The sequence below is a fragment of the Atractosteus spatula genome, chromosome 14, assembly GCF_055471065.1.
Source record: "Atractosteus spatula isolate fAtrSpa1 chromosome 14, fAtrSpa1.hap1, whole genome shotgun sequence".
Classification (NCBI taxonomy): domain Eukaryota; kingdom Metazoa; phylum Chordata; class Actinopteri; order Semionotiformes; family Lepisosteidae; genus Atractosteus; species Atractosteus spatula.
The window spans coordinates 966,601-991,882 of NC_142719.1; the positions used below are offsets into that span (position 1 = coordinate 966,601).

Here is a 25,282-nt window from a genome sequence, read left to right on the forward strand (position 1 = left end):
CATTTCTTCCCCAATAGAAGCATCACATCTTCTCTCTCGTCTCTCCCTGACCCTCTTCTTGCTTCACACTGCTTTCCCGATGAGCATTTCCCAAGGCGCTGAGCCACAGACAGGGCAGGGAGCTGATCAGAGGCAGTGTGTGTTCCGGGTCAGATTTTCTCTGGATCGGGATCTGGAGCGATGTGTGGTTCTGACGTTTTTTCAGGTTATCGTCATCGGCACTGTTAGTATTTTATGCCAGAAACCAAGTAAATCCCCTGTAAATGGGCGTTTGTGCAGAACAAGATGATGATTAAGCCCTTAATGTGCAGAAATGTCAACATTTAAAATCTGAGCATGCAAAATACAATCAATAAAAATAAATTCAGGCCTGACTGTCAGAAGCCCATCTGACAGAACTGCCAGCTCTTTTTTTAAAAATAAATCTATGTGCTAAAAACCCCCTTTTATTATCAAACACAGCTGTCTGCCGCAACGGCACAGAGCCGGTGCCTGTTTTACTTCAAAGCCTTCAAGAGCCGCTGGTGTGTCTCGCCAGCGCGTCTCGCCAGCGCCGAAGCCTCGTCTGAGCTCACAGCGCCGGGGACCTGACAGGCTCGGCAGCAGCGCAGTCGCTCTGCTGCTGCCAGGCGGGAGATGCGCTGGGGCTCCGGCAGCGCTGGCCCAGCGGCTCTGTCCTCCAGGGCCCCGGAGCCCAGGCGCTCCCGTCTCCCTGCGAGCTGCGCCTCCACACCGTGAAGACGGTCTCAGTAGGTCAGGCGCAGAGGCTGCTGGGAGGACGCCCTCTTCCTGGGCCCGCAGAAATCGTTGTGCTTCTGCGGCGCGGTCCGGCAGCTGTGTTTCTGTCCCATGACCTCTCTCTCTCTCTCCTCCCCCTCCAGCCTCCAGCCACCCCCCCCCTGCGCCCCCCCTTTCCGTTGGCGGAGGATGTTAAGCAGCGAGGTGGCGAGTGGCGCAGTGAGCGCGGCGGCGGCGGCGGCGGCGGCGGCAGCGGCGGCGAGGAACGTGGTGCGCAGCTCCAGCATCAGCGGGGAGATGTACAACATCGAGAAGAGCCACAGCGGGCCGCCTGACGCCGCCGGCCTCTCCACCAATAAGAAGAGGCGCTCCAGCCTGGGCGCCAAGATGGTGGCCATCGTGGGCCTCTCCCAGTGGAGCAAGAGCACACTGCAGCTCAACCAGCCAGGTGCGTCCCTCCCGCACAAGCGCCTCGCTCAGGCCACAGGAGCCCCAGTCGAGCAAGAGTGGGTGCATAGCTTGAGCAAAGCGTTCCTGAGTCTGCTTTTCTCTGGGTTTTCCTTTAAAATCGTTGCTTTGGCAGACTCCCAGCTGTGGGAGAGAAGTGTCTGACTTGCAATCAGACCGGTTAACTAATCTATCTGGGATCCCAGGAGTTGAGCCTGAGTCATGCGTCTCCTGCCCTGGTCCAGCTACCTACCAAGCGGGGCTGAATACCCTTTCTCATGTTCCTGTTTCTGGCCAGCTCTCTTGACACCTTGACTCCACTAGAGAGACACTGCAGGCCGTTAAAACTGCAGCCAGCATCTCATCTGCAACATTGCTCGTGCACGCCGCGACGTGTGAGGGGGACACAGTAGAGGTCAAGACCTCAAGTACATGTGAGGGGTCACACAGACTCTAGAACGAGATGCAGTAGGTCACATGGATTCTAGAATGCAGCACAGTAGAGATTGTGAAAACTCTAGAATGCAGCACAGTACGGGTCACGCGAGGGACAAGGTCCTGAGCACGACTCCGCAGTAGGATCCAGATATATTATCGGCTTATTTCAAGCTTACTACAGCTTTGGGGTTTTGAAACAAGAATTAAAAACAGCGATTGCTTCATGTCAGGCTGAGCAAGGGCTGCAGCACAGCACCACCAGTCTGCTGCTTTTAAGAAATTAAAACTGTATCAATATCTCCGGTGCAAAATGCCTTGGCGATCGTTCATGAGTAAGACAGGGCTTCCTGGCCTGATGTCTCATGTCACATGAACTCCTAAACATGAACACAGGCGGCAGAAAGAGTTAGCAAGGGGAGCCTCCATGCCATGTGCAGAGCAGCCCAGCCCCAGGCCTGGGTAAATACGATAAACACAGCTGACACAGCTCAGCCCGCCCAGTGAAGTCATCTCCATATCGGCTCCTCTCTAAACAATGTGACCTTTTCAGAGCCCCTCTCCTGCTCGACAGGCCCTTGAGATGATCAAAGCCCGGGATCCATGTGAGCTCACTCCGCTCTCTGGCTCTGGCCCAGGACCCTGTTTCCTGGCAGCGCCTGCAGGCTGGGGCGCAGCCTCCCTGAAGCTGCGGGGGCTCTCGCAGATCATCCTTCCACCTACGGAGGTGTGTCGTACCTACAGACACCGCGTCGCCCTGCCCCCCAGAGGCATCACACTCTCGGCTCCATCCAATACAGGGAACAGTCTTTCCCTCCCTTTAGCCTAAAGTCTCTGCTCCTCCCCGCTTCTCAGAATTTAGTGGAAGGGGCTGTAAAAGATATCTAAAATGAGCGGTGAGCTGCACTGCATTGTTGTTTTTTGAAGAGCGTGCTGTACATTCACAAAGCTGCAGGAAGAACACGGTCCCTAAATTTAGAAGCTGACTTCAGCCCTGAGGAGAACAGCTTGCAGAGGCCTGCCAGCTTAGCAGGTTAGCAGGCTTCTGTTCCAACAGCCGAGGGCTGTGTGAAGCTGGTGGAAGGGATGGCGCAGGCTCTGAAGACGAGCTGGACCCTCAGCACGGCCAGCCTGTCAGTGGCTTCCATCACACGCAGGGATTCAAACGCTCTGGGCCTCCATTTGGACAGGTCTGCACAGTGACTACGAGGCCCCGGTCTTGACTACGATTAGTCAGATTCTGTCTATCTTATCTTCTTTCATTGTTGGCAAAAAGGTAAAAATATAAGACAATAATTCAGCCTCATTTCAGCCACACAGCTCAGGGGTCCCTTTGAGTCAACTGGTCTTTCTGCACTTTTCACCTTCACAGTCTGACGTCAGCGACAGACATTATCGGCTGTCAGATTAGCACCAGCGTGTCACACAGTGACTCCTACCTCATTGCCCCCTGTGGTTAACAGTGTTGCTGTCTGTGCCAGGTGGCTAATTGGGTGAGTGACTGGACCAGTCAGGAATCCTCATACCTCTCCGATCAGTCAACTGAAGCGTTTAAGTTACAGACATTTATCCATGTCTCAATTACTCTGCTATAAAAGGGCATTTGTTGAAATTCAAGAGAAACGTGTTTTAGGTCTTGTATTTTATGTCAAGCTTTTAATTTGCTCCCTCTGAATTAACCCAGATGTGTTTAAAGGAAGCCTGTGTTTTTCTGCGGTGTGCTTCTCTGTGTCCTCGTGTGTTTGGCCCTCTTGTAGAGATGACTTCATCAAGTGATTCTGCGGCTCTCAGAGTTCCTGGAAAGCACTGCAAGGTGACTCTGATGCGATTAGAGGGCTCGAGAGGCCCTCAGCAGTACCCAGCTGACGGTGTCATGCGACTTCCTCACAGAAAAGAGTCCGATTCCAGCAGCTCCTTCACTTTGGTGGCAAAGCTTTCAGTCCATCCGAGACTTGACCTGGATTCGTTTGCTTTTACAGAGGCTGGAGGTCATGGCCAACCTATGAGTTTTAGGATTCCATAGCCACAACAGGATGAATCTCTTTCACAAACACCCTCCAGCACAGTTTCTAAACCTTATATCATTCTGTAGTCTTGCGTGGTTGAATGGGGTTGCAAGTGTGAGAACAAAAAACACATTAGACCGATGAGCAAGCCTCTAAAAAGAAGCATTTACTTACTGTTGTGCAGAGCAATTTATCATTTTTTACAGCAGCCATGTGACACAAGGCATTTTGGATTGTCCTGGCTGTCTTTTCTGCAATGCACACTGAATGCGATTCATTGTTAGTGAATATTTACAGTGAAGATCTGATTAGCTGGTGAAAGATTAGTAATGAGAGAACGCCGCAGATACACCTTTCAGCACCAAGGACAGCAGCCCTGCCCCCTGCTGGCAGGACTGTAGAACTCCAGCTGAGAACATCCCTCATCTGCTGGGCAGAGTGAAGCACCAATACATTGAGAAGAGAAGCACAAGTCATAGATTTATTCTGTGGACATAAAAATGTTACACATGTGTTTGACTATTAAGCTCTTATCATGACTGGAAAAGTGCATCCTCAGTGTTTGTTGATGGCACAAATCGAGGAATTGCCTGTTCTGATATTTAAAGAAAATGTTCTCTTTGCTATTTTCTTGAAACACTTGCTTGGCTACCCCATTATAACCTGTAGAATGCCCTCAGTATCCCAGACACTGGCCCTGTGAGCAACACAAGGAGAGTTACTAACGAGGGGGGCTCATTCTGCCTGTCTAGCCTGTTTCATGCTTGTGTGAGCTGGTTTCAGGACTGGCCTGAACACAACTGAAATAACATGTTTCTGTGGCTATAACAAGTACATGATGGAGGCCCAGAGAGGGGTTCCTGAGCCAGGGAGTGTATTTTAGAACCACAGGGGTTGTTTGTCTAAGGAGTAAGGAGCACAGGAGCAGTGTGTTTAAGGAGTAAGGAGCACAGGGGCTGTGTATTTAAGGAGTAAAGAGCACAGGGGCAGTGTGTTTAAGGAGTAAGGAGCACAGCAGCTGTTTGTTTAAGGAGTAAGGAGCACAGGGGCTGTGTATTTAAGGAGTAAGGAGCACAGGGGCTGTGTATTTAAGGAGTAAGGAGCACAGGAGCAGTGTTTCTAAGGAGTAAGGAGCACAGCGGCTGTTTGTTTAAGGAGTAAGGAGCACAGGGGCTGTGTATTTAAGGAGTAAGGAGCACAGGGGCTGTGTATTTAAGGAGTAAGGAGCACAGGGGCTGTGTATTTAAGGAGTAAGGAGCACAACACAGATGACAAGCAGATGCCTGGACTGAAGGGTCACTGTGGTTAAAGGACACCATGCCAGTAAGCAGCTCTGACATGATGTGCTACATTATCCCCTTCCTGGTCTGTCGAGTGGGCTCAGCTCTATGAAATGAAGTTATTTGCTAATCGGGGGGCTTTATTGAGATGCTGGGCCCTTGAAAGTACAGGAGTGATATTTAACCAGCAGAAAATTACAAGCTGTGTGACTCCAACAAAACAAAAATCAGAGCGGCTTCCTGATTCAAGCACTATTTATAGAGCCTTTGCAAAGCGGCAGACTGAAATAGAAACTCTTTTTCTTTTCAGGAACAAACCATTGTAATGCTCTTCAGCACATAAATCCTATTCAGACGCCACTTTCAACATTTCAGTTAGTAGTTAGAGAGACAACGTGAGCCACAAATTTCAATAACCTGGGCGTTTTTTATTTTCCGATAATGAACAGTCCTGAGCATGCGTTTTGCTATTTACTATAATGTATAAATTGTCTATTAGATGCACATTGATATGCATGTTGAGTATTAGCAGATGAATTAAAACAAGCTGGTATTTATAGAAAGAAAGGGAAAAGAGTGAAGGTTCGGGTCTCTGTTAATTCTATTTCTAAACAATCTGTTAATATGTTATTAACAAGGTTATAAGACATTATATTATGACGTACTCTAGGCTCAGGGCTATGGGTGCAATGCAGGCTCAGGTCAGGATCAGAGTTTTATTACTAACATTCAGAGGTCTGCCATGATCACATTTATTTCACTCCATTAATACTTATTCATATATTCCATTATAAATGACATTTGCAATCCCTGTTACCTTTTTATTATGGGTATTATTGGTAGTATTTATGACTTTATAAATGTGGCATCCTGAAGCAGAGTAAAATGTCAATGAGCGTAGTGAAATCATGGTAAAAGCACAGTAAAGTACAGTAAAGCAAAATTGAGGCATGGTACAATTACACAGCATTGTAAAAATATAGCAAAGGAAATGTGTGGTAAAAAACATAAAACAACGTGCAAAACTGAAACTTCTTAGTCTTGAAGAGGAAAGGTCATGAGGAGACCTTGATACAAGCATTCGAAATCCCCAAGGCCATGAACGAAGACAGAAGAAGGAGAAGCTGAGCAGAATGAGCAGGAGAACATGAACCGGCAATAAGGAGGCACTGATTTCTGCTCTTGGTCTGTGGACCTGGCTGCCAGGCCATGTTCTTAAAGCTGACACATCGGTTTCTTTCAGGAAACAGCTGGATGAAATCCAGAGATACCTCAGCTATTAACTGCCAAACAACTAATGTTAGATGGGCTGCATGATTGTGCTCATGCCATTTCTAACATTCTCAGTTTGCCACAACAAACGTTTGCAGGAGCAGTATCGAGTGGGAGGTGGGAGGTAAATAATTCCTTGTGCAACCTTGAACAGCGAGAGGGGTCTCTCACTTGGGGGTGCAGGCAGTCGTGTGACACCGTTCCCTGTGGGGGGCTCTAATACGTTCGATTAGCCCCCCTGTCTCCCCCCAGCTGAGAGGACCCTATTATCCCTCTCCTGCACGGGAGGCATGGCCAGTCTGCTAGGAGCCGCTGCGGGTGGCTGTACCAAGCCCTGTATGGGCATCGCGGTGCCAGAGAGCTGCCTGCTGCCACTCCAGCTCCTGTCTCCCCCTCTGCTGCCAGAGCCCAGCAGAACTGCAGCACTGGCACCCACAGAGAAAGCAAGCACTGGGAACGCTGTGCAGACGGAGGAGGAGACAGACAGAGAGACACACAGACAGGGGGCTATTCTTCCCCAGCGGCTCCTGTGTCCGGTGCTCTGCGATGTCTGGAAATCTAACGTGTGCGAGGGACCTGTCAGACAGGGGGATCCGGGCAGTGCCCGAGTTCTCTAGTGGCAGGGGGAGAGACACAAAAATGGCTTAATCACGGCTCATTTTTAAAACCCCCAGAACGGGCTCCTCTGAAGACTCCTGTCATTTTCTCTGAGAATCAGCATGGCAAATGACCGGGAAATGAAAAAAATGCTAATCACGAATTTAGCCTTAGCAAACTATTTACCATACATATGTCACCAGTGCAAAGTGCTTTAAAACACTGCTGTTTGGGTGTTTGTGATCAGCTCGTGCTGACAGGATCTCTGCCAGGCTATAGCCGATATGCACGGGTTTGTAGCTGTTTGTTTCCCTTGGCAGATCGGGCTCATTGAGAAGGAAAGATTCTGGCTCTTGGCGGTGAGGCGTCGTAACTCACGATTCCTTTTTTTATTTTTAAAAATAAAACTAAAATAAAATAATTTCAAAAGGGGGTGCAGGCCTTTCTAGAGAAATTAATTCCCTGCAGGATCAAGAGGCTTGTTTTTAATGTCTCAATTACTTTATTTTTAAACGGCCTGCAAGATGTCTATCTCACGAGATCAAAGCCGGGCTTTGCTCTGCATCGTGAAACAGGGGGCTGAGGGCTTTTGAAATCCTTACCATCCAGCGCTGCTGACGGATTCTCGGATTCCGAATGCGCAGGGAGCCATCCTCCTGATTGGGAAGGGGCAGCACAGTCCGAGGCCATACGCATCTCTCCTCTCGGTTACTGTTGCTAGGTCTGTTAGAACACTGCAGTCCCGGCCTCAGCCAATCAGCAGGCAGGGGCTGCAGCAGCGTTTCAAACAAACAGATGAAAATGGAATTAATGAACTTCACATCATCATGAAACATTTACACCCGGAGATGGATAATTTGCAAAACGAGACGGCAAAAATAGAAACTACGTAAAAAACAGACCCTGTTTCCTCTCCGTGCCTCCATCAGCCTCCTGGATGAAGCGCTGCTCCCAGACTGCAAGCTTGGCTGAGGAAGAGACAGTTGGTTCTGTCTCTTTATCGATTGTTCTTAAAGCCCTGCTTATGATTTTTATACCTGTGCCGTCTGTCTCCCTGTGTGCTTGTGGCTCTGCGTGCCTGTCCCCAGTGAGCCACAGTGAACTCTCCTGGGTATCGGATCGGGACCTTGGATAGCTCCAGAACTTCCAGCTGTCCACTCTGGCTGGGCGGCACACCAAGAACTGGACAGCAGCCTCTGCTTGTCCGGATCCCTCTCGCTATAAGAGGAATCCTGCAGGAGCATCAGCAGCCCTGGCCTTTCCCCTCTGTAGTGTCCAGCCAGGGAAACCTGCAGTGTGCTCACACCCACAAGGGAGTTAGTGGTGTGTCATCTCTGCCACACTCCCAGCTCGCAGGCTTTACAATCAGGCGAAGACAGACAGACAGACCGTGGGCATCCCACGAATCTGCTGCTCCTGGACTGTGCCTCCTCTTGGCCTGCAGGGCGGCGCTGTGTGGAGCTCAGGCTGTAGAAGACAGTACCCACAGGTGGGACAGGGGGAGTGTGGACGTGCAGCTGGGATGTGAGCTGTGACAGACAGGCCAGTGAAGCAAACCTGCTCTCGCATGATGGCCGCACACTCTCGCCCCTCTCTTCCTCCTCACGAGGAAGGGTGATGAACTCGAAGGAGTGCTTACGTAACTCATTCTGGAGCTAGCTTGTGAGCTGCAGCGCAGACATAGAAGACAAAACTAAAAATAACAGGTCCTGATAATCGGTAGAGAGATTCTTCTTCACTGAAAGCTGTTTCAATTATTCACTGTGTGGAAACCTGCCCCCCCGCCTTCACACAGTGCATCTCTGCGGGTGCCACTTCCATTGCTAAGCCAGAGGTGACCACAAGAGACGGCATTACTCCGATCTGCAGTGAAGGACAGCTTTCGTTAGGGCTGAGTGGATTGAAAGTCTGCTTTGCAGACTCAGGCCGGGAGAGTGGTTGTTTCTGTGAGGGGCTGTGTTGTTCATATCTAGACTGGTGCTATTTTTAGGAACAAGTAAAGGTTAATTCCATGCTGCAGAGTAGGAGGGAGAGATGAGTTTTGGGCGGTTGGGTCTTCTTAAGGTGTGTGAGGGTAATGTGTTGAGAGTATGAAACACAGGAGAACAGAGGCCAGCGCCAGTCACAGTGGGCACACAGGTGATATTATTTTAGATACTTTGAGGTGTGTGCCATCTCTCACCATTACCCACCGCTATGGTATCCTGAATCCGTTCCAATTTCTGATGCAAAACAAAATATTACTGAACAAAATAAAAAATAAGAAATTCAGTTAGGACTGAAAATAAATAAAAACTGAAGAGCACAGGGTACGCCTGAAAAGCCAGTAACAGAAGGTCTGGGAGGATGAGGTCACTGGTCTCGGAGTGTGTGTGTGTGTATGACTGTGTGCGTGTGTGACTGTGTGTGTGTGCATGCGTGTATGACTGTGTGTGTGTTTACGTGTGAGTGTGTGTGTGATGCCAGCCCAGGACGGCAGGTTGGCTGTCGAAGGCCTGGTCGGGCAAGCTCCCCCAGTCACAGAGTGGGGTTTGCTCCACCGCACAGGGGTGTACAGGGCTGCCAGGGTTCGCCCAGGTGCTACAGCGCACCAGGAGCAGTGGGAGGTACGCAGTGCTGCCTTCCTCTCGGGGTGCAAGGAGGGGTGCTGCCACAGAGACAGAGGCGAGGGGATCTGAGACCGTCTGGAGGGGCCCTGCTGCATTGCAGGCGAAATTGCCATGGAAACTGGGGAAGGGAACACAGCCCAACAGCAGACTGAGGAGGAAGTCGGGATCAGCTCCGCTGCAGAAGCCCCAGAGGCACAGAGCGCTGTGCTCATCATGGGGACCCCTGTCTCTGCAGAGAGCGCTGTCCTCATCATGGGGACCCCTGTCTCTGCAGAGAGCGCTGTGCTCATCATGGGGACCCCTGTCTCTGCACAGAGCGCTGTCCTCATCATGGGGACCCCTGTCTCTGCAGAGAGCGCTGTGCTCATCATGGGGACCCCTGTCTCTGCACAAAGCGCTGTGCTCATCATGGGGACTCCTGTCTCTGCACAGAGCGCTGTGCTCATCATAGACCCTCACTGCGGGATCTGTGCCATCCCATCTCCCTCTGTACTTGTTAGGCTCAGACTGATCACAATGAGATGAGTTAGTGAAGATTAGCAACATTATTACTGTACATTACAGTATGGACATCAGGCTCTGTAAGGCCTGCTGAAATAGAAACTATGGAAATTTTAAGTTTATGGAAATTTTTTGTTTAAATTTTAAACTATGGAAATTGGTGAGCTCATCTCTTGCAGACACAGTGCCTGTGTTGAGGTTATAGGAGTGAGAGCTCATCTTCTGCAGACACAGTGCCTGTGTTGAGGTTATAGGGGTGAGAGCTCATCTCCTGCAATAGGAATGCCTGTGCTGAAGTCATAGGCATGAATGCTCATCTCCTGCAGACACAGTTCCTGTGTTGAGGTTATAGGAGTGAGAGCTCATCTCCTGCAGACACAGTTCCTGTGTTGAGGTTATAGGAGTGAGAGCCCATCTCCTGCAGACACAGTTCCTTTGTTGAGGTTATAGGGGTGAGAGCTCATCTCCTGCAGACACAGTTCCTGTGTTGAGGTTATAGGGGTGAGAGCTTATCTCCTGCAGACACACTACCTGTGTTGAGGCTATAGGGGTGAGAGCTTATCTCCTGCAGACACACTACCTGTGTTGAGGCTATAGGGGTGAGAGCTTATCTCCTGCAGACACACTACCTGTGTTGAGGCTATAGGGGTGAGAGCTTATCTCCTGCAGACACACTACCTGTGTTGAGGTTATAGGGGTGAGAGCTTATCTCCTGCAGACATAGTGCCTGTGTTGAGGTTATAGGAGTGAGTGCTCATCTTCTTCAGACGCAGTGCCCCATTAAAGTTCTGGGGTTGACAGGAGGGTGGGTATTGGACATATTAGTGCTGTTCCCCAGTTCTAAATCATGTTTCCTGGGGAGACTAACGCACAGCATTCTGTTGCTGCTGTGAGAAGTAGCTTAATTAAATCCTGTATCGCATGTCTCAGAGTACTGGCCAGCATATTGCCATGACAATGAGGATTACGGCTGTAGAAAAAAAACAGACAGGGGGAGAGAGATGCACACAAAGAGAAGTGCGAGGGTGAGTTTCTATTTATAAGTCCGTAGTCAGGAATATCTCCTGAAAATGGGGAGAGAGAGAGCTGTTGTGCTCCACAGGCTTCAGACAGAGGTGGGAATGGAGCTGTCTGCAAGCCTGCCCCGTTCTGAGTGCAGTGTTCCATCACCACCACCCTTCTTTCTAAGTCAATGGTGTGTGCAGTTACTGGACAATAAATTATATTCATGATTCTATAGCTGTCGTAATCGACAAGCTAGAAGAGGAAGAAAGGAAGTAGGGGAGCCTTCCTTACTGAGAAAGTCTGGCCAACCTTTAACAAAACAGGGAAACCCTTTGCTTAACATTCATCAGGGCAACATTAAAACCTAAACTGTGTTGGTGGTGGCGGCAGTCTCCTCATGGTTCAAACCTGGCTTGCAACTTTCTGCCAGGCAACAGGGCAAACAAACTGTATCCCAGGGGCTCTGCTGGTGCAGTCGCAGCCTGCAGTACCTGCAGAGACTGGAGAGAAACGAGTGAAGATCAGCAGCCCACAGGTGCCCTGAAAACGCAGTCAACTGAGAACCATTTCTCACGTTGCCACGTGGCCGTTAATATTTCATCAAAGAGCGCCAGCGCTGTGGGGCATCAGCGGGCACCGTATTTATAACCCTTGTATTTAAGAGAGGCCTGCTGGTTTCTGAAGGACCCCACTGCGATCTGAAAGATTAGGAGCACAGGGTCATTTACCACAGGAAGCCACAGGGGGGCACTGCCTTCACTGAAGAGCACAACAGGGGTATACGTCCTGTGAAAGGCCACACCTCAGGCACTCTCTCTCCACCATGCACCACTGCTCCCAGGCAAACTGTCCTGGCCTGCTAAAACACCGCTAGAACCCCTCTCCGCCTCTGACCAACACCGAGCAGACAGCTCAGTGAAACACCGCCTTCCTCTCTCACTCCCTGGGTGAGCAGCCTAGAGCATGTTCTCACGCTGTGAGCGGGAAGCAGACTGAGGTGCCCAGCCAGGCTGGTGTGGGAGCTGCGGGGTCACTCTGCGTGGCGGTGGAGGGGTCTGTCCGGCGGTTCGGGGAGATTGCGACGGGTGGTCCGGAGCTCAGAGAGGAGCTCTGGAAGGAACACCCGAGGGGAGGAGAGTGCCTGGGCAGCGGCTGTGCTCCTGGTTTCACTCGTGGCTCTCCTGTCCGCCTGCGCAGATGGAGGAACCAAAAAGCTGCGCAGCCACATCCGCCGCAGCACGGAGACGGGCATCGCCGTGGAGATGCGGAACCGCGTGACGCGCCAGGGCAGCCGGGAGTCCACGGACGGCAGCACCAACAGCAACAGCTCCGACGGCACGTGAGTCCGGTCTGCCCACTGCTCAGAACCACGCGATTGTTAATAAGGATGGCTGGTCTTTCCTCAGTGCTCTTCATCTCCATGGATCCCAGAGCACTAGAGATATGGGGGGGAGGGGCTACCTCACCCACCACTGAAGGGCAGCCCCACCTGCGTCACAGCTGCAGCCCCGCGACTGAAAACACGCTCTGCAGTTTAGCCAATCAGTTCTCAGTGGAGAACTCAACAGCCAATCGCGTCTCTCTGTGGGCGGGAATAATGTTAATAATAATAATTGCTTACACTTCTATAGCACTGTTCTGGACGCTCCACTCAAAGCACTTTACAGGTAATGGGGATCCCCTCCAGCACCACCAGTGTGCAGCCCCACCTGGATGATGCGACGGCAGCCATAGTGCGCCAGAACGCTCACCACACACCAGCTCCCAGTGGGGAGGAGAGCAGAGACATGAAGCCAGTTCAGAGAGGGGGGTTATTAGGAGGCCATGATTGGTAAGGGCCAGTGGGAAATTTGGCCAGGACACCGGGGTTACACCCCTACTCTTTTCGAGAAACGCCCTGGGATTTTTAATGACCACAGAGAGTCAGGACCTCGGTTTTACGTCTCATCCGAAGGACGGCGCCTGTTTACAGTATAGTGTCCCTGTCACTATACTGGGGCATTAGGACCCACATGGACCGCAGGGTGAGCTCCTCCTGCTGGCCCCACTAACACCTCTTCCAGCAGCAGCCTTAGTTTTTCCCAGAAGGTCTCCCATCCAGGTACTGACCAGGCTCACACTGCTGAGCTTCAGGGGGCTGCCAGTTGTGAGTTGGGGGGTAATATGGCTGCTGGCTGTGTTGACTGCGCAGGGGGAGTCGGAGCTGGCGCACTCTTACTGACACCTGCTGCCCTCCAGGTTTATCTTCCCGACGACGCGCCTGGGAGCCGAGAGCCAGTTCAGCGACTTCCTGGATGGTCTTGGCCCCGCCCAGATCGTGGGGCGACAGACTTTAGCCACATCCCCCATGGGTGAGTGATTGACAGGCGCACTGAGCTGAGCAGCAGGCAGCGAGCCCTGAGGTGTGAAGTTGGGACTGGGGCTCATGTTCAAGACCCGTCTGAGCCCATTCCTCAGTGCTGGTGGTCCAGGAGAGGAACCCAGCCATGGACAATAGCTAAGAAACCTCCCTTTTAGGGCAGTTACTAAGTCTTACTAGGTGTTTCCACCGTATTAGAAATGCAGAATGGTACTGTTTCAGGCCACATCCACAGCTCAGGACGCTCCAGGTAATTACCCTAGATTTGTCAGGTTCTTAGTTTTGTTTTCTAATCAAAACATAGTTCATCTTTTAAGCTAACTCCGCTGAGCTGATCCACAGCTGTTTTCTGCTCAGAGCTTTTGAGCAGCCTTGCAAACCGTTCAGAAGAGGATCTTCAGTTACTCTTTCGACGGGCTGCGCTCCAGCCTGCCTCCACCTGCTGGTTGGCAGTGGGACTGCACCGTTGCTGTGCAGATAAAAAGTAATGGTTTGTGCATCTATATCAGTGCTCTAATTAGGAAAATAGCAGGACAGCTCATTGTGTGAGCGTAGCAGCTGCAGTGTATTGAGCCCCTGCAATCCTGGAGAGTGGTGAATTCTCCACTGTAAGATTCCCTGCTGCCTGGGGAGCAGCACTTTGCATCCATGAGGCCACATCTCCCTTGAGAGCCTGTGACTGAATCAAAGCCAGACTCATCTCCATCCAGGCAAACCTGTTTCCCATGGGCAGCTCTTGACCTGGCTGTGTCCCGGGCGCACGAGGAGTGCGTCTCACAGTCTGCCTCTCTCTTCCGCCCACAGGGGATGTCCACGTGGGCATGGTGGACAGGAGTGGACAGCTGGAGGTGGAGGTGATCCAGGCCCGAGGACTCACCCCGAAACCCGGCTCCAGGACGATCCCAGGTACCTCGCCCTGCACCTCGGGCAGCTCAGCAAGATCTTAGCCTGTCAGGCAAGGAGCAGGGGCTGTCGGGGCCGGTCGAGGCCCCAGCCTGTGGGCTCATGAGACACAGGGTCTCCATCCATCTTCTCACTGCTTGATCAATACAGGGCTGCGGGGGGGCCAGTCTGTCGCAGGACACACACACACACACACACTCACACGCACGCACGCACGCACGCACGCACGCACGCACGCACGCACGCACGCACGCACACACACACACACACACACACACACACACACACACACACAACACCAGGGCCAGTTTTCCAGGAGCCAATTAACCCACCAGCACCCAGAGGAACACACAAGCTCCACACAGACAGCACCCAGGGAACTGAACCCAGGGCCCGAGTGCTGTAAGGCAGAAATGCAAACCAATGTCATATTAAAAGAGAACTGACTGAAGGTTACAGGTGTTAGAACTTAGAACTCTGAACAGGCTGAAATGGCTGCCCACTGTGCAGAGGGCAGCTTGTCCTCATTCCTGCACCCTCCTCCTTGCAGCTGCGTACGTGAAGGTGTACGTGCTGGAGAACGGGGCCTGCCTGGCCAAGAAGAAGACCAAGGTGGTGAAGAAGACCCCGGACCCCGTGTACCAGCAGGCCCTCCTGTTCGACGAGAGTCCTCAGGGCAAAGTGCTGCAGGTAAGGGCTGGGCGGGAGGGGCTGTGGCCCGGGAGCTGCCTGGAGAAGAGCCGACGGGATCTCTTCATCGACACCTGACGCTGACGCCCTCTCTCCCTCCCTCCCCTGTCTGCAGGTCATCGTGTGGGGCGACTACGGCCGCATGGACCACAAGTGCTTCATGGGCATGGCCCAGATCCTGCTGGACGAGCTGGACCTGTCCACCATGGTGAGCGGGTGGTACAAGCTCTTCCCCACCTCCTCCCTGGCCGACCCCACCATCGGCCCGCTGACCCGCAGGCTGTCCCAGTCCTCGCTGGAGAGTGCCACCAGCCCCTCCTGCCCCTAGAGCCCCCCCCCCCCGGAGAGCTGAAGAGGGATGCTGTGCACTGGGACACCGACCTCCTCTTCCTCCAGCACGCGCCCGGAGAGCTCCTCGACCGCCGGCCCGACACACAGCGAGCTCTGCTCCTTGCTCTGCGCCAGCCAAGCGTGCCTGCCTATAGAGTCACACAGACACCTCTAGAAATACATACACACAGGTGCCCCGCGCGGAGACCAGCGCGGGGCTCCAGCTTGTCCGCTGTGATGGCGCAGCAGCTCAGGCCTCCGCTGCTGCTCCAGGGCCACGAGAAAGGAGACTCCCAGGGAATTCTTTCTCCCGGTTTGGAGTGAAGGGAGACAGGCTGGAGAGCCATTGCCCGGACACAGCCAGAGAAAAGAGCATCACAGCTGAATATGGAGGAAGAGTTTCTCTGTCCCACATGCCCGTCTGATTTAAAAAAAAACAAACTTAAAACAATCAAGCTGATCTAAGGACGTAAAAAAGTCAACAATGTTCATGATGAACTAATCCAATGCTGCTTTGTTCCTTTTTATGTTCTATTTTTAACCTGTTTCTCAGAAGATGTAGCATTCACATTACTTTCTGGCCTTCCTCTCAGGTCACAGGAAGTGAGAAATTGCTGGCTTCCTGTGCGCATCCATCCATACCTCCCCTCAAGGGGAAACTGAAGCATCAACTATTTAGTTCCTAGGTACCCAATCACCTCGGAAGCATCTACAACTGGCTTGATATCCCTCTATGCCAAACAATTTAAAAATGTTTATTTTTAAAAAAAACCAAAGCAAATATGAATTATTTTAAAACAAAGGATATGTAGCAGAGTCAAGGACCATAAAGGTTAATGACTTCAAGGAAATGCAAAAAAATAAATAATGAAGTGAAAATATGAATCAACGAAACACTAGGAAAACAGACACACTGGGCAACCACAGAACACCACATTAAAAATAATCAAGGGTTGCCGACTGAAATGCACATATTTCTAACTGTTTGGTAGCACTAAGATACTGAGTTCAGTAAAATATTTATAAATAGATGATATATTTGTTTTTGTTTGTAATAAAGCATCCTGCATGCTGACTTGCACCCCCCTACTGGAAAACTGAAGCTTGCCTTTGAAAAGGAAGTAGATCCTGAACTATATTTATTTTGCCTAATAACTACTGGTCTTGTTTTACGACATCAAAATCTGCACTGACAGCTCACCCAAAAGGAGAGGCTCTTCCCGGCTGTGAGCCGACCAAGGGAAACATCCTGAAGTCCCCAGTCCCGACAGGCCCCTGTCTCGTTCCTAGCTCTGCTTTCAAAGAGGTGAGCGATGCACCGATGCTCACACTTCGCCACTGGGAATGGCCTGACTCTATCGCACAACAGAGCACAGCTGTCATCGGACTGAACTGCGGTGGAGCCTTTCCAGATACAATTATATACCTGCCACCTCACCTCTCCTGCCCAGAATCTCCTCCTAGAAATCCTTACATCTAACAGCCTCTGACCGTTTAGACAACAAGCTGTCTTGAAGGCTATGTACGTGGCTAAGGCTCTTGCTGAATGGTTTGAACGTTATCACAGTTGTCCTCTTTCAGAACACATTGACCTCACCTCTCTCTTCTGTGTGAAGTAATCATGGGCCACTTTCTGAAGCTCCTGGACAAAACCTGAGCCCCCAGCAGAGGCTCGGAAGGGACAAGCTCAAAGATTTTGTTACCGTTTTTTGTAGCTGCTGGGACAAGCTTGAGTCCTGCCTGGGGCGGACTGCTGACACTGTGTCCCAGCTCTGACCACGTGCAGCACTGCCACAGGCAGCCCCCTCTTCCGCTTCTCGGTCCCGTCCAGCACGCAGGAGCCTCTCCCCCTGCCGTGGCCCCGGAGGAGGGCAGGGAGGTGCAGGCCCGTCCCAAGAGCAGACCGGAGGATTCCTGGTTCTTTCACACTGAAACCAGCGCAAGCCCTTAGGAAAACCGAGCAGGAAAGGCGCCTCTGATGGGAGCGAAGGAAAACCACATTCTTCCTGCCAGGGAGGATTCTTTCCCAACCTGGCTGTGAGCTGGGTGATTGTATCAGAGAGACGTGATCCTCAGAGGTCAGCTTGCCTCTGGGAAAGCCTCCGTGTTGGCACCAGTCTCCAGCTGCTTTGTTTTTGTAGCGAGAGCCCATTAGAGTGTAAATTCTGCTAGAGTTTTTGTTGAACTTTGGCGTCTCTGTGACGAGTAACTGATTTAATTCCAGACTTGTGAGCTAAATGTTCAAGCTGCACATATTTGCATGTTCCTTCTGTATCGTCAGGCCAAATCTACTTCTTCACAGCAGCCTGGTCCACAAATACTGATCTGTTTGCTTAACTGATCATTTTCACAATTGACCTCTAGTGCATTTAAGAGATTTCTTTGCTGATGTACTGATGTGTCTGGGATTCCTCAGGAGCACATTTTTTTTCCTGGCGAATTTTGTCCCCATCAGGACACCATTTTCTGGAGAACAAAATCTCGCATCTGGAGAGTCAAAAACGGAAAGAGACCCACCTGACCAGCACACATCCTTTCTCTAATCTTCTGATTTGAGAGGGAAAGGACTCAGCCAGACGGGGCCTAGCCAGGCTTCCTGTCTCTGTCTACAGCCCCTGTGGATAAACAAGGCCCAGCCGGCCTGCAGGATAGACAGGGGAGCCCACTTCCCCACCACAGCCCATGCAGCTCGATGCTGACCTGCTCCCTCCTCGCAGCTGAGTGAGACAACGCCTTCACGTCGCTGCCACCCCGTTCTCAAGTGCAGAATGTAGGAGCTCCGCCCATTGTCATTCCAAGCCGTGCCAACTGCCCAGCAATCAGTGCCAATCTCAGAACGCTGGCAAACCTTCGATGCCGCGTTGCACTTGGAAAGGAGCTGTGAGGCGCGCGAGAGAAAGGGAGGGGCTGCACAGTCGAATGCCTGGCATGTAACGACAGCCAGAAGCTCAAAACCTGCCGAGCAGGCCTGGCCCTTGTCCCTCCTGCCTGGCACTGCTGGCGAAGGAGAAGTTCCCCAGCTTCTGTAATCTCTCTTTCACACTCAACACTCGAGAGAGGCCACTGTTCCTTCCAGGTACTCCTGGACAAGCAAGCTGAAGAAACAAGTATTCGGGACATGAAAGGTTTGGTGTTGACACTGCGACCTGCACAGCCATGAGACCTGCTGCACCAGGTGAAGGACGATGTCGGGGATGTCCACAAGGTCAGAGTCTCCAGAGTCAGTATTGTATCATCTTGGTTTTGATTGGTCATTTTTCTCTGCCCTGTTGTTTTATTTTACCAGGTGTTTGAAGTTTGAGTTTTGGTTCATTAGTACAGACCAGATATGCAACGGTTTTAGAAAGAATGGCTCTCAAACGATTATTCTGGAAGGGACAGCCTGTCTGACGCCTACTGGAAAACATTCATAATTTGATTCATGACAGTCCTGCGCTAGACTGTCTTCTAATTTATTTACCAAAGGGTCCCTGTAATTCATTGAACACACCCTGGGTTCTCCTTGGAAAAATGCATAATTGGTTTATTCTTGACAAGGGGGGCAGGGGCAGCACATTGACTGTTGCTAAACTTTTCTGTGAGATTTTGTGTTTATTTTTAAGTCTGAACAATTTGAACAATTCTGTCCCAAAGTGAGCAGGGCTGCTGAGTCTGTCTATGAAAGTCAGTCAAAGGCCGACAGCTTTGTAAAGCAGTGCGATTAGCTGTCGTTTTATTTTGAACCAGTAATATTGCAGCCTGTGGGGGTGGTGTAGCATTGTGGGTAAACCTTTGGCCTCCTAACTCAGAGGTTGAGGGTTCAAGTCCCTGCTACAGCTGTATAAGTAGCTGGCTCTTGGGCCAAAGTTTAAACCAAAATAAAAAGCTGGAAACAATCCATTTTCATTTAGAAATTTCCTGGTGGCACTTTGGGGCAGAAGTATATCTAATAAAAACTAGGCACATTTGCCTGAAATACTGTACACATGTAGATATACGGCACATAAGTATTTAGCACCGTACATCTTAAATAAGTTAATTCACTAGATCACCTTATCATCAATTTGCATAGTTTAACGATATTATTTCCATTTACTAAAGTAGCAAATAATCTTGGCTCAACTCAAAAGCTAGTAAGGACACTTATGTCTAAAACCGAATCAATGTGCATTTGAATGAGCACTTGTGATGTACAGTATTTTGAATATTTCAGCAACACAACTCCTCCACTGTGTAGTTCGTGTAATTGAGAGCAGAAAAGCGACGTCGACTCCCTTCTTGTGTGTGTGATGAGGCTGCGCTGGCCTGGAGAGTGACCCCACTCTGCGAGCGCAGGCCCGGGGGACCGCAGCCGTGACAAAGGGCCAATCCAGGAGGCGCTGCGGAAACAGCAAGCAGGCAGAGACGGGCGTAAATGCGCCGGGGGTCGTGAGCACAGGCGAGGGACTGAGACAACAACGAAACCCAGCTGGGAGTCCGCGCCAGACTCCGGGGAAGAGCCCAGTGACTGAGGCAGGACGGAAATACCTGATGTCAACAAGGTTTTGCCCACTGATTAGGAGCAGGTGGTACAGATAAACGCCTGTGTCACGTTCTTATGCCACCGGTAGAGCCCGCAGTGACATGGGAGCGCAACACTGCCTTCACAAGGGTATTACAGTGCGTCAACAGAATCTGATACATAACCGCACTTCCCAAAAGGTGGAGTGAAACCTGAGCAGTGGACAGGACAGTCCCCTTTCCAAAGCACCTCAGCCTTCTACAGGGTGACGTCCCTGGAACGAAACTGAAGTATCTGTTTGGACGTGGGAAGATGCCGTTTGTCAGGGTCTCCAGGGTGCACCTCTGCGTATGGCCCAGGAATCTGGAGCGGTTCTGGAAAGTGTGATGTGACTCGGGAAGAGACTCTCGTCTCTCCGCCCTGCGGATCCTGTCCCGGAGCTCCACAGGAAGCAGCAGGTGGAGGCGGAACTCGACCCGACACATCAGAGCGTCTCCACTCGACTCGGCACACGGCCACAGCCATGAGCCCGAAACAGCAGGAAGCAGGAAGGAAAAAAACCCCACAAAATTATTTAACAAGTCACCACCTGTGCACAACTCAGCATTGTTCCGAAAAACTGTGCATTGGAAACAGCAGGATCTGAAAACACAAGAGAGAGGAAAGTACATCTTCTTCCTTTATACTGGAGGACAAAAAACAGCCACGTGTGGATTCCTGCGTGTTCATATTTAAACGTGTCCTGCAAAAATAAAAGTTGTCCTCTATCAACGCACAGAAAAGGCCCTCTCCTTGCCCCTGAACATCTCGCCGCCAGTGAGCGGAACCGCCCTGCACGCGCTGCTCCAGCCCAGGGAGAGGGGGGGCGAGATTGACAGGCCAGGCCAGTCCCCGGGTGAGCAGCCTGGCGCTCGGGACCTTAATCGCACACTAGAGGAACACCCTTCGCAAATATTCATCGACAAAAAGGTACCATTTAGTTTACAAAAGCAAGACCATTCATTCAAGAAAGATTTGAATATCAAATGTGTACAGGTACTGAAACACTAAACCCTTTATACATGGCTGAATGTTCTTGTTCTTGGTTCTTGAAATGTAAAATGATTATTAGACTTGGATTATTTCTGAAATGTGTTTTTTATGGGATTACTTCTAAGTGTGTATATGTTTTGCGCTGAAAACGGAAACAATATAAATTAAGGATACTGTAAACTATATGGATTTCTTAAAATTCATCTATACTGTCCCACTCTGCTGCTGGCTCTCAGCCTGAGCCGGCTGGCAGGAGGGGCAGCAGGGGGCAGGGGGCACACTGTGCCTCTGCTCTGCATGCTGGGAGCAGAAGGAGCGACACTGCCCTGCCCAGTCTGGGGAAGCACGAGAGGAGAGGGAACAGGAGGGAGGAGATGTGCATTCTTAGTGGCTCCTGACTTAAATTTGGAGGTGTCCAGGTGGAGGCGTGATTTGGGCAGTTAATGCCAGTGCAGAGAAAAACAAACTTGGCGTGAATTTAGGACAAACTAGATCCACCACTCGGAGGTCAATTCAAAAGAGCTTTTTTATGGCCTAAGAACAGCACCTGCCTCCACAGGGCTGCACAGGGCTTCTGGTGGCCTTGGAGGTCAGAGGTCGGAGGTCAGGAGCGAGCAGTCTCCAGCAGATTTCATGTTCTCTCTTCCGTGCTTAAGATGGGCTTCACTGAAAGAAAACCGAGACGATAGAATCTCTTTGTAAAAGCGCATTCCGATGGATATCCATTCCGTCTCGGGAGATGTCCCTGGAATGCTAGCAAAAGCATCCCGTTTTGTTTCCCAGAGGGTTTACTTTGTATTTTTTTGTCACTAGTGTCTCCCGTTGCTTGTGGGGGGCGTAGCGGGTGCCAGGAGACACGGAGCTCGTATGGGCTCAGGAATGATCCCGGGTTCCGGCCTCATGAGCACAGTTTGCGGAAGGAATGGTGGAGAGGGGCTTGTATCCTTCAACACACATCAGAGCCAAGCAACAGCCCCAGGAACAAAATAACAAGGGACCGGACACATGCTGGTAGCTCCTAGCTGACAGGGCACCAGAGGGCAGTGCCAGGCACGGTCCCTGCTGGCATCTGTTCGATTCTGCCTCAGCTGGACCTTGAATGTACTGTTTGCTTAGGACGTCAAGACAAACACTGGTTCTACTTAGAAAACAGATCCCCTGTCCCCCAAGCCTCCCTGAAACTTTTTAACCCGACTTTGTTTGAGATTGGCACCACTTGCTGCCTTTGCTTGTATTGCCATACAACATTGGAGATGATTTTTATTGTTAGTCTTTGATGAAAGAGAAAAAAAACATTTAGAGGTGCGTTTAGCAGGAGTTTGTGTACAAAGCAGTTCTAGTGTCTCGCTCTGGGTCTGCTGAGCGAAGAGGGCTTTCAGTCCAGATGCCTTATTTTATTTTGACAGAAACGGATTTATTAATGTGCCACTGGAAGCACAACGAAAAGATTGATATTTTGCTTAGAAATATTTATTATATTCAAATACGTTTAAGGTTTTATGAATGTATTTCTGACATCGATTTTTGGCCTAAATCCTTTGTCCTCTCGCCAGCTTTGCAGCCTCCCCCCTGTTGCAGGGTGATCAGTAGGACACAGCAGGCCAGTCCTTTGTCACACAGGCAGCTCTGGAGAAAAGGGCACTCGCACACAGCCAGGAGCAGGAGGGAGGATCCCGCGGGATCAAGCCGCTGAGATCCTGCACACGTTAGGAAGAACAGATTTACTGCGGTTCCTGGGAAGCTACAGGACTGCAGGAAATGCCTTTTCCGTGTAGCATAAATTGAGCCTTCCATTCTTAACGGTCAATAACACGACGGCAATAAACCCTTCGCAGGAGGGGCTACAAACGGCTTCGAGGTCTCGGCTTTCGCTGCCAAAGAGAATCATTGCGCCCGTCTTGGGTTTCTGCACGCGTTTGTTCGCCAGTCACAGACCACATCACCCATTTCACTTCCGCGTTCTGTGTCTGTCCGATGTTCAGGTCTGTTGTGTCATCGTAAGAGCTGGACCTTTAGTGGGCCGGGCCTGCCCTGGCCTAGTCGACCCGGTTCCAGAACTGGATCTTTACTGGGCCAGACCAGGGTGACCCGGTTCCAGAACTGGATCTTTACTGGGTTGGGCCAGGGTTCCAGAACTGGACAGCTTTTCAAAGCAGCAGCTCCTCAAGAGCTGGGAGCGGGTGGTGAGCGAGGCTTGAAAGTGCTGCACAGTTACAAAACGTACAATCCAGACGACAGCGGTCGTTACCGTCTGCGGCACTGCTCCTGGCGTCAGGCCTGCCAGCAGGGGGCGCACAGGCAGAGTGTCGCAGAAGCGAGACGCAGTGCGAAGGGAGAGGCAGCGCTGGCTCGGGGTTTCCACAGACTGGGCTACCGTACGGGTCCAGGCGTGAAGAGGAAAACAAAAGTACGTTTTAAACAGCTGATTATTTTTATACACACAGTGCAGTTTGTTTCGCCCACAGTTCTGTATCCCTGAATTGAACAAAAGCCAATGGAGCTTCTCAGTGCAAAGTACTGTAACGTTTTGGAAAGGGGGAAGTTTAACATAAAAAACAAAGCAAACGGAGCTGTACTTTTCTACCTGTGCTTTGTAAATGTTTTCTATGTGCGGTATTTGATAATGTAAAACTGGTATTTTTGTGGTTTGTATGCAGCAGAATTGATGACTTTAGGTGCATGCAGTTTTGTACGAAAACAAACACTGCAGATTTTCCAATGAGCAGCTTGTCTCTGCATGCCCTTCGACAGCCAGACAAAGTCATTAAAGTCTATCGGAAACTGTCCTCCGCATTCCCGTGTCTGTTCTTCACAGTTCCAGTCCAGCAGGCTGCACTGGTCACATCAAATCACCATTTTCAAAAATGAGCTTAGTGCTCAGTCGCAGGTGGGTTGTTAAATGAACTAACTGCACGATCATTCTAAATAGTTCTTTAGCCCTAACTGCAGTTCGTTCAGTTAAAGGATCGCTCACCTGCACGTGTTCCCCGGTCTTCAGCAACATGCGATTCGGGGTTACCTGTGGTGTAAACTGGGGCTGGGGACCCCTTGCTCTCCCACTCAGGTGAGATTCCTGGACGTCCCGCCTGCTGCCAAGATCAGAGAGAGAGGAGCACGAGCCCCGCGCACCGATCGGTCCGCAAAACTGATTTCTACTGGCAGAGTTCCCACCTCCACAGGGCTGTTCCCAGTACAGCTCGCAGCTCTGTATTCCACACAGACAAGAAACTAAACTGAAAGTCAGGCCCAGAGCCGAAAACAGTGAGATTCATGTTATAACCTATTCACAAATAAATTAGGTCACGACATCTGAGCTTAAAAAATGACAGACAAATAGAAGAAAAAAAAATGTCACACTGACAAGTCAAAAAGTAAAAATATTTAGTTACATTCCTTTTACAAGTGGAAGTTAAACAGCTAGCAAAGGAAAACACACCCAAGGCCTCCTCCTACACAAACGGTGACAGTACAATGTGTGACTGGTATCAGAACAAAAAATCATTTACTTTTCAGTGGCAGATATCAGTGCTGTCCCCTGCCCCAGGAAGCAGACTCCCCTGTGTTGGGGTGGATATTCCCAGACAAACACAAGTGCCCTGCAAGATCCCACAACTTAACTGTTCTACTGCAGAGTGAATCCACCCATTTTCTTATCGGGGACCCAGGGGAGCCGGAGTCTATCCCAGCAAGCAATGGGAGCAAGGCTGGATACATCCTGGATGAGACACAAGTCCTTTGCAGGGCACACACATGCACCAGGGCCAATTTTCCCAGAATCCAATTACCTTACCAGCATGTCTTTAAACTGTGGGAGAACAAACAAACTCCACACAGACAGCACCCCAGGTCTGGAATTGAACTCAGGACTCCAGCGCAGTGAGGCAGTAATGCCAACCACTGCACCACCGAGCTGCCCCCCGTGAATCTAGCTAGGCAGAGATGTTAAAGTCAAAAACGTACTTTAATGCAGGAAACATGGTATACGAGACCTGATTAGACTTTGCGGGACTCGTCTCTCCTAGACAGTGATCAGCATGTAGCTCTAGGCTCTGCTCTGATGGCTTTAATCTGTCAAGAGCTGGACACACGCTGGTGTTGGGCTGCACAGGGGCTCAGCCACTCTCTCAGTGTGACCTACTGGCGTGCCAGCAATGATCTCCCAGTCACATCCCCCCAGCTCACGCTCCCTCCAGTCTCGTCAGATACTCTCTTTCATTCTCTAAAGCTATGTCTTGTGGTCCTGCCGGACAGAGACCAAAACCCAGCGTGGAGTTTGTTTTTTCCCTGGCGTTGTGATGAGTTTGTGACGGCCCTTGTGCTCAGGCAGACACGAGCTGCGCCTTCTTACAGAACCCGCTGACCCTGGGCCACACCGCCCTGGTCTGCCGCATGTCACCCAGCTGGGGGAGAAGTGAGCCCCCCACACGTGGAAGGGACTCGGGGATAAAGGAAACTATATAAACGCAAAGGCATTATTAAGACATTTCTTTCCATGCTTCAGATCTGTTCATTTTTTATTTGACTTTTTTTGTCCATTAAGTGTGCCGCTACAACAAATGAGTCGTCTTGTTAAACAGAAAAAAAATGAAGCGTGTCTG

At 50.7% G+C, this 25,282-nt stretch overlaps 1 protein-coding gene across 1 annotated transcript; it reads left to right on the forward strand.

Moving 5' to 3' along the window:
* Nucleotides 1-909: 909 nt before the first annotated feature.
* rims3 (regulating synaptic membrane exocytosis 3) lies at nt 910-20,196 on the forward strand. The gene is made up of 6 exons (XM_088931769.1): nt 910-1,186; nt 12,088-12,229; nt 13,129-13,241; nt 14,054-14,155; nt 14,703-14,842; nt 14,958-20,196. Exons 1-6 carry the CDS (start codon nt 928-930, stop codon nt 15,168-15,170), a joined length of 969 nt encoding a protein of 322 aa, XP_088787895.1. The 5' UTR covers nt 910-927; the 3' UTR covers nt 15,171-20,196.
* The last annotated feature ends 5,086 nt before the right edge of the window (nt 20,197-25,282 follow it).

Coding starts and splice junctions, on each gene's coding strand:
- rims3 (XM_088931769.1), top strand. CDS start 928: ATGTTAAGCAGCGAGGTGGCGAGTGGCGCAGTGAGCGCGGCGGCGGCG. Junction 14,156..14,702: donor CGGCTCCAGGACGATCCCAG/GTACCTCGCCCT, acceptor TCCTCCTTGCAG/CTGCGTACGTGAAGGTGTAC. Junction 14,843..14,957: donor CTCAGGGCAAAGTGCTGCAG/GTAAGGGCTGGG, acceptor CCCTGTCTGCAG/GTCATCGTGTGGGGCGACTA.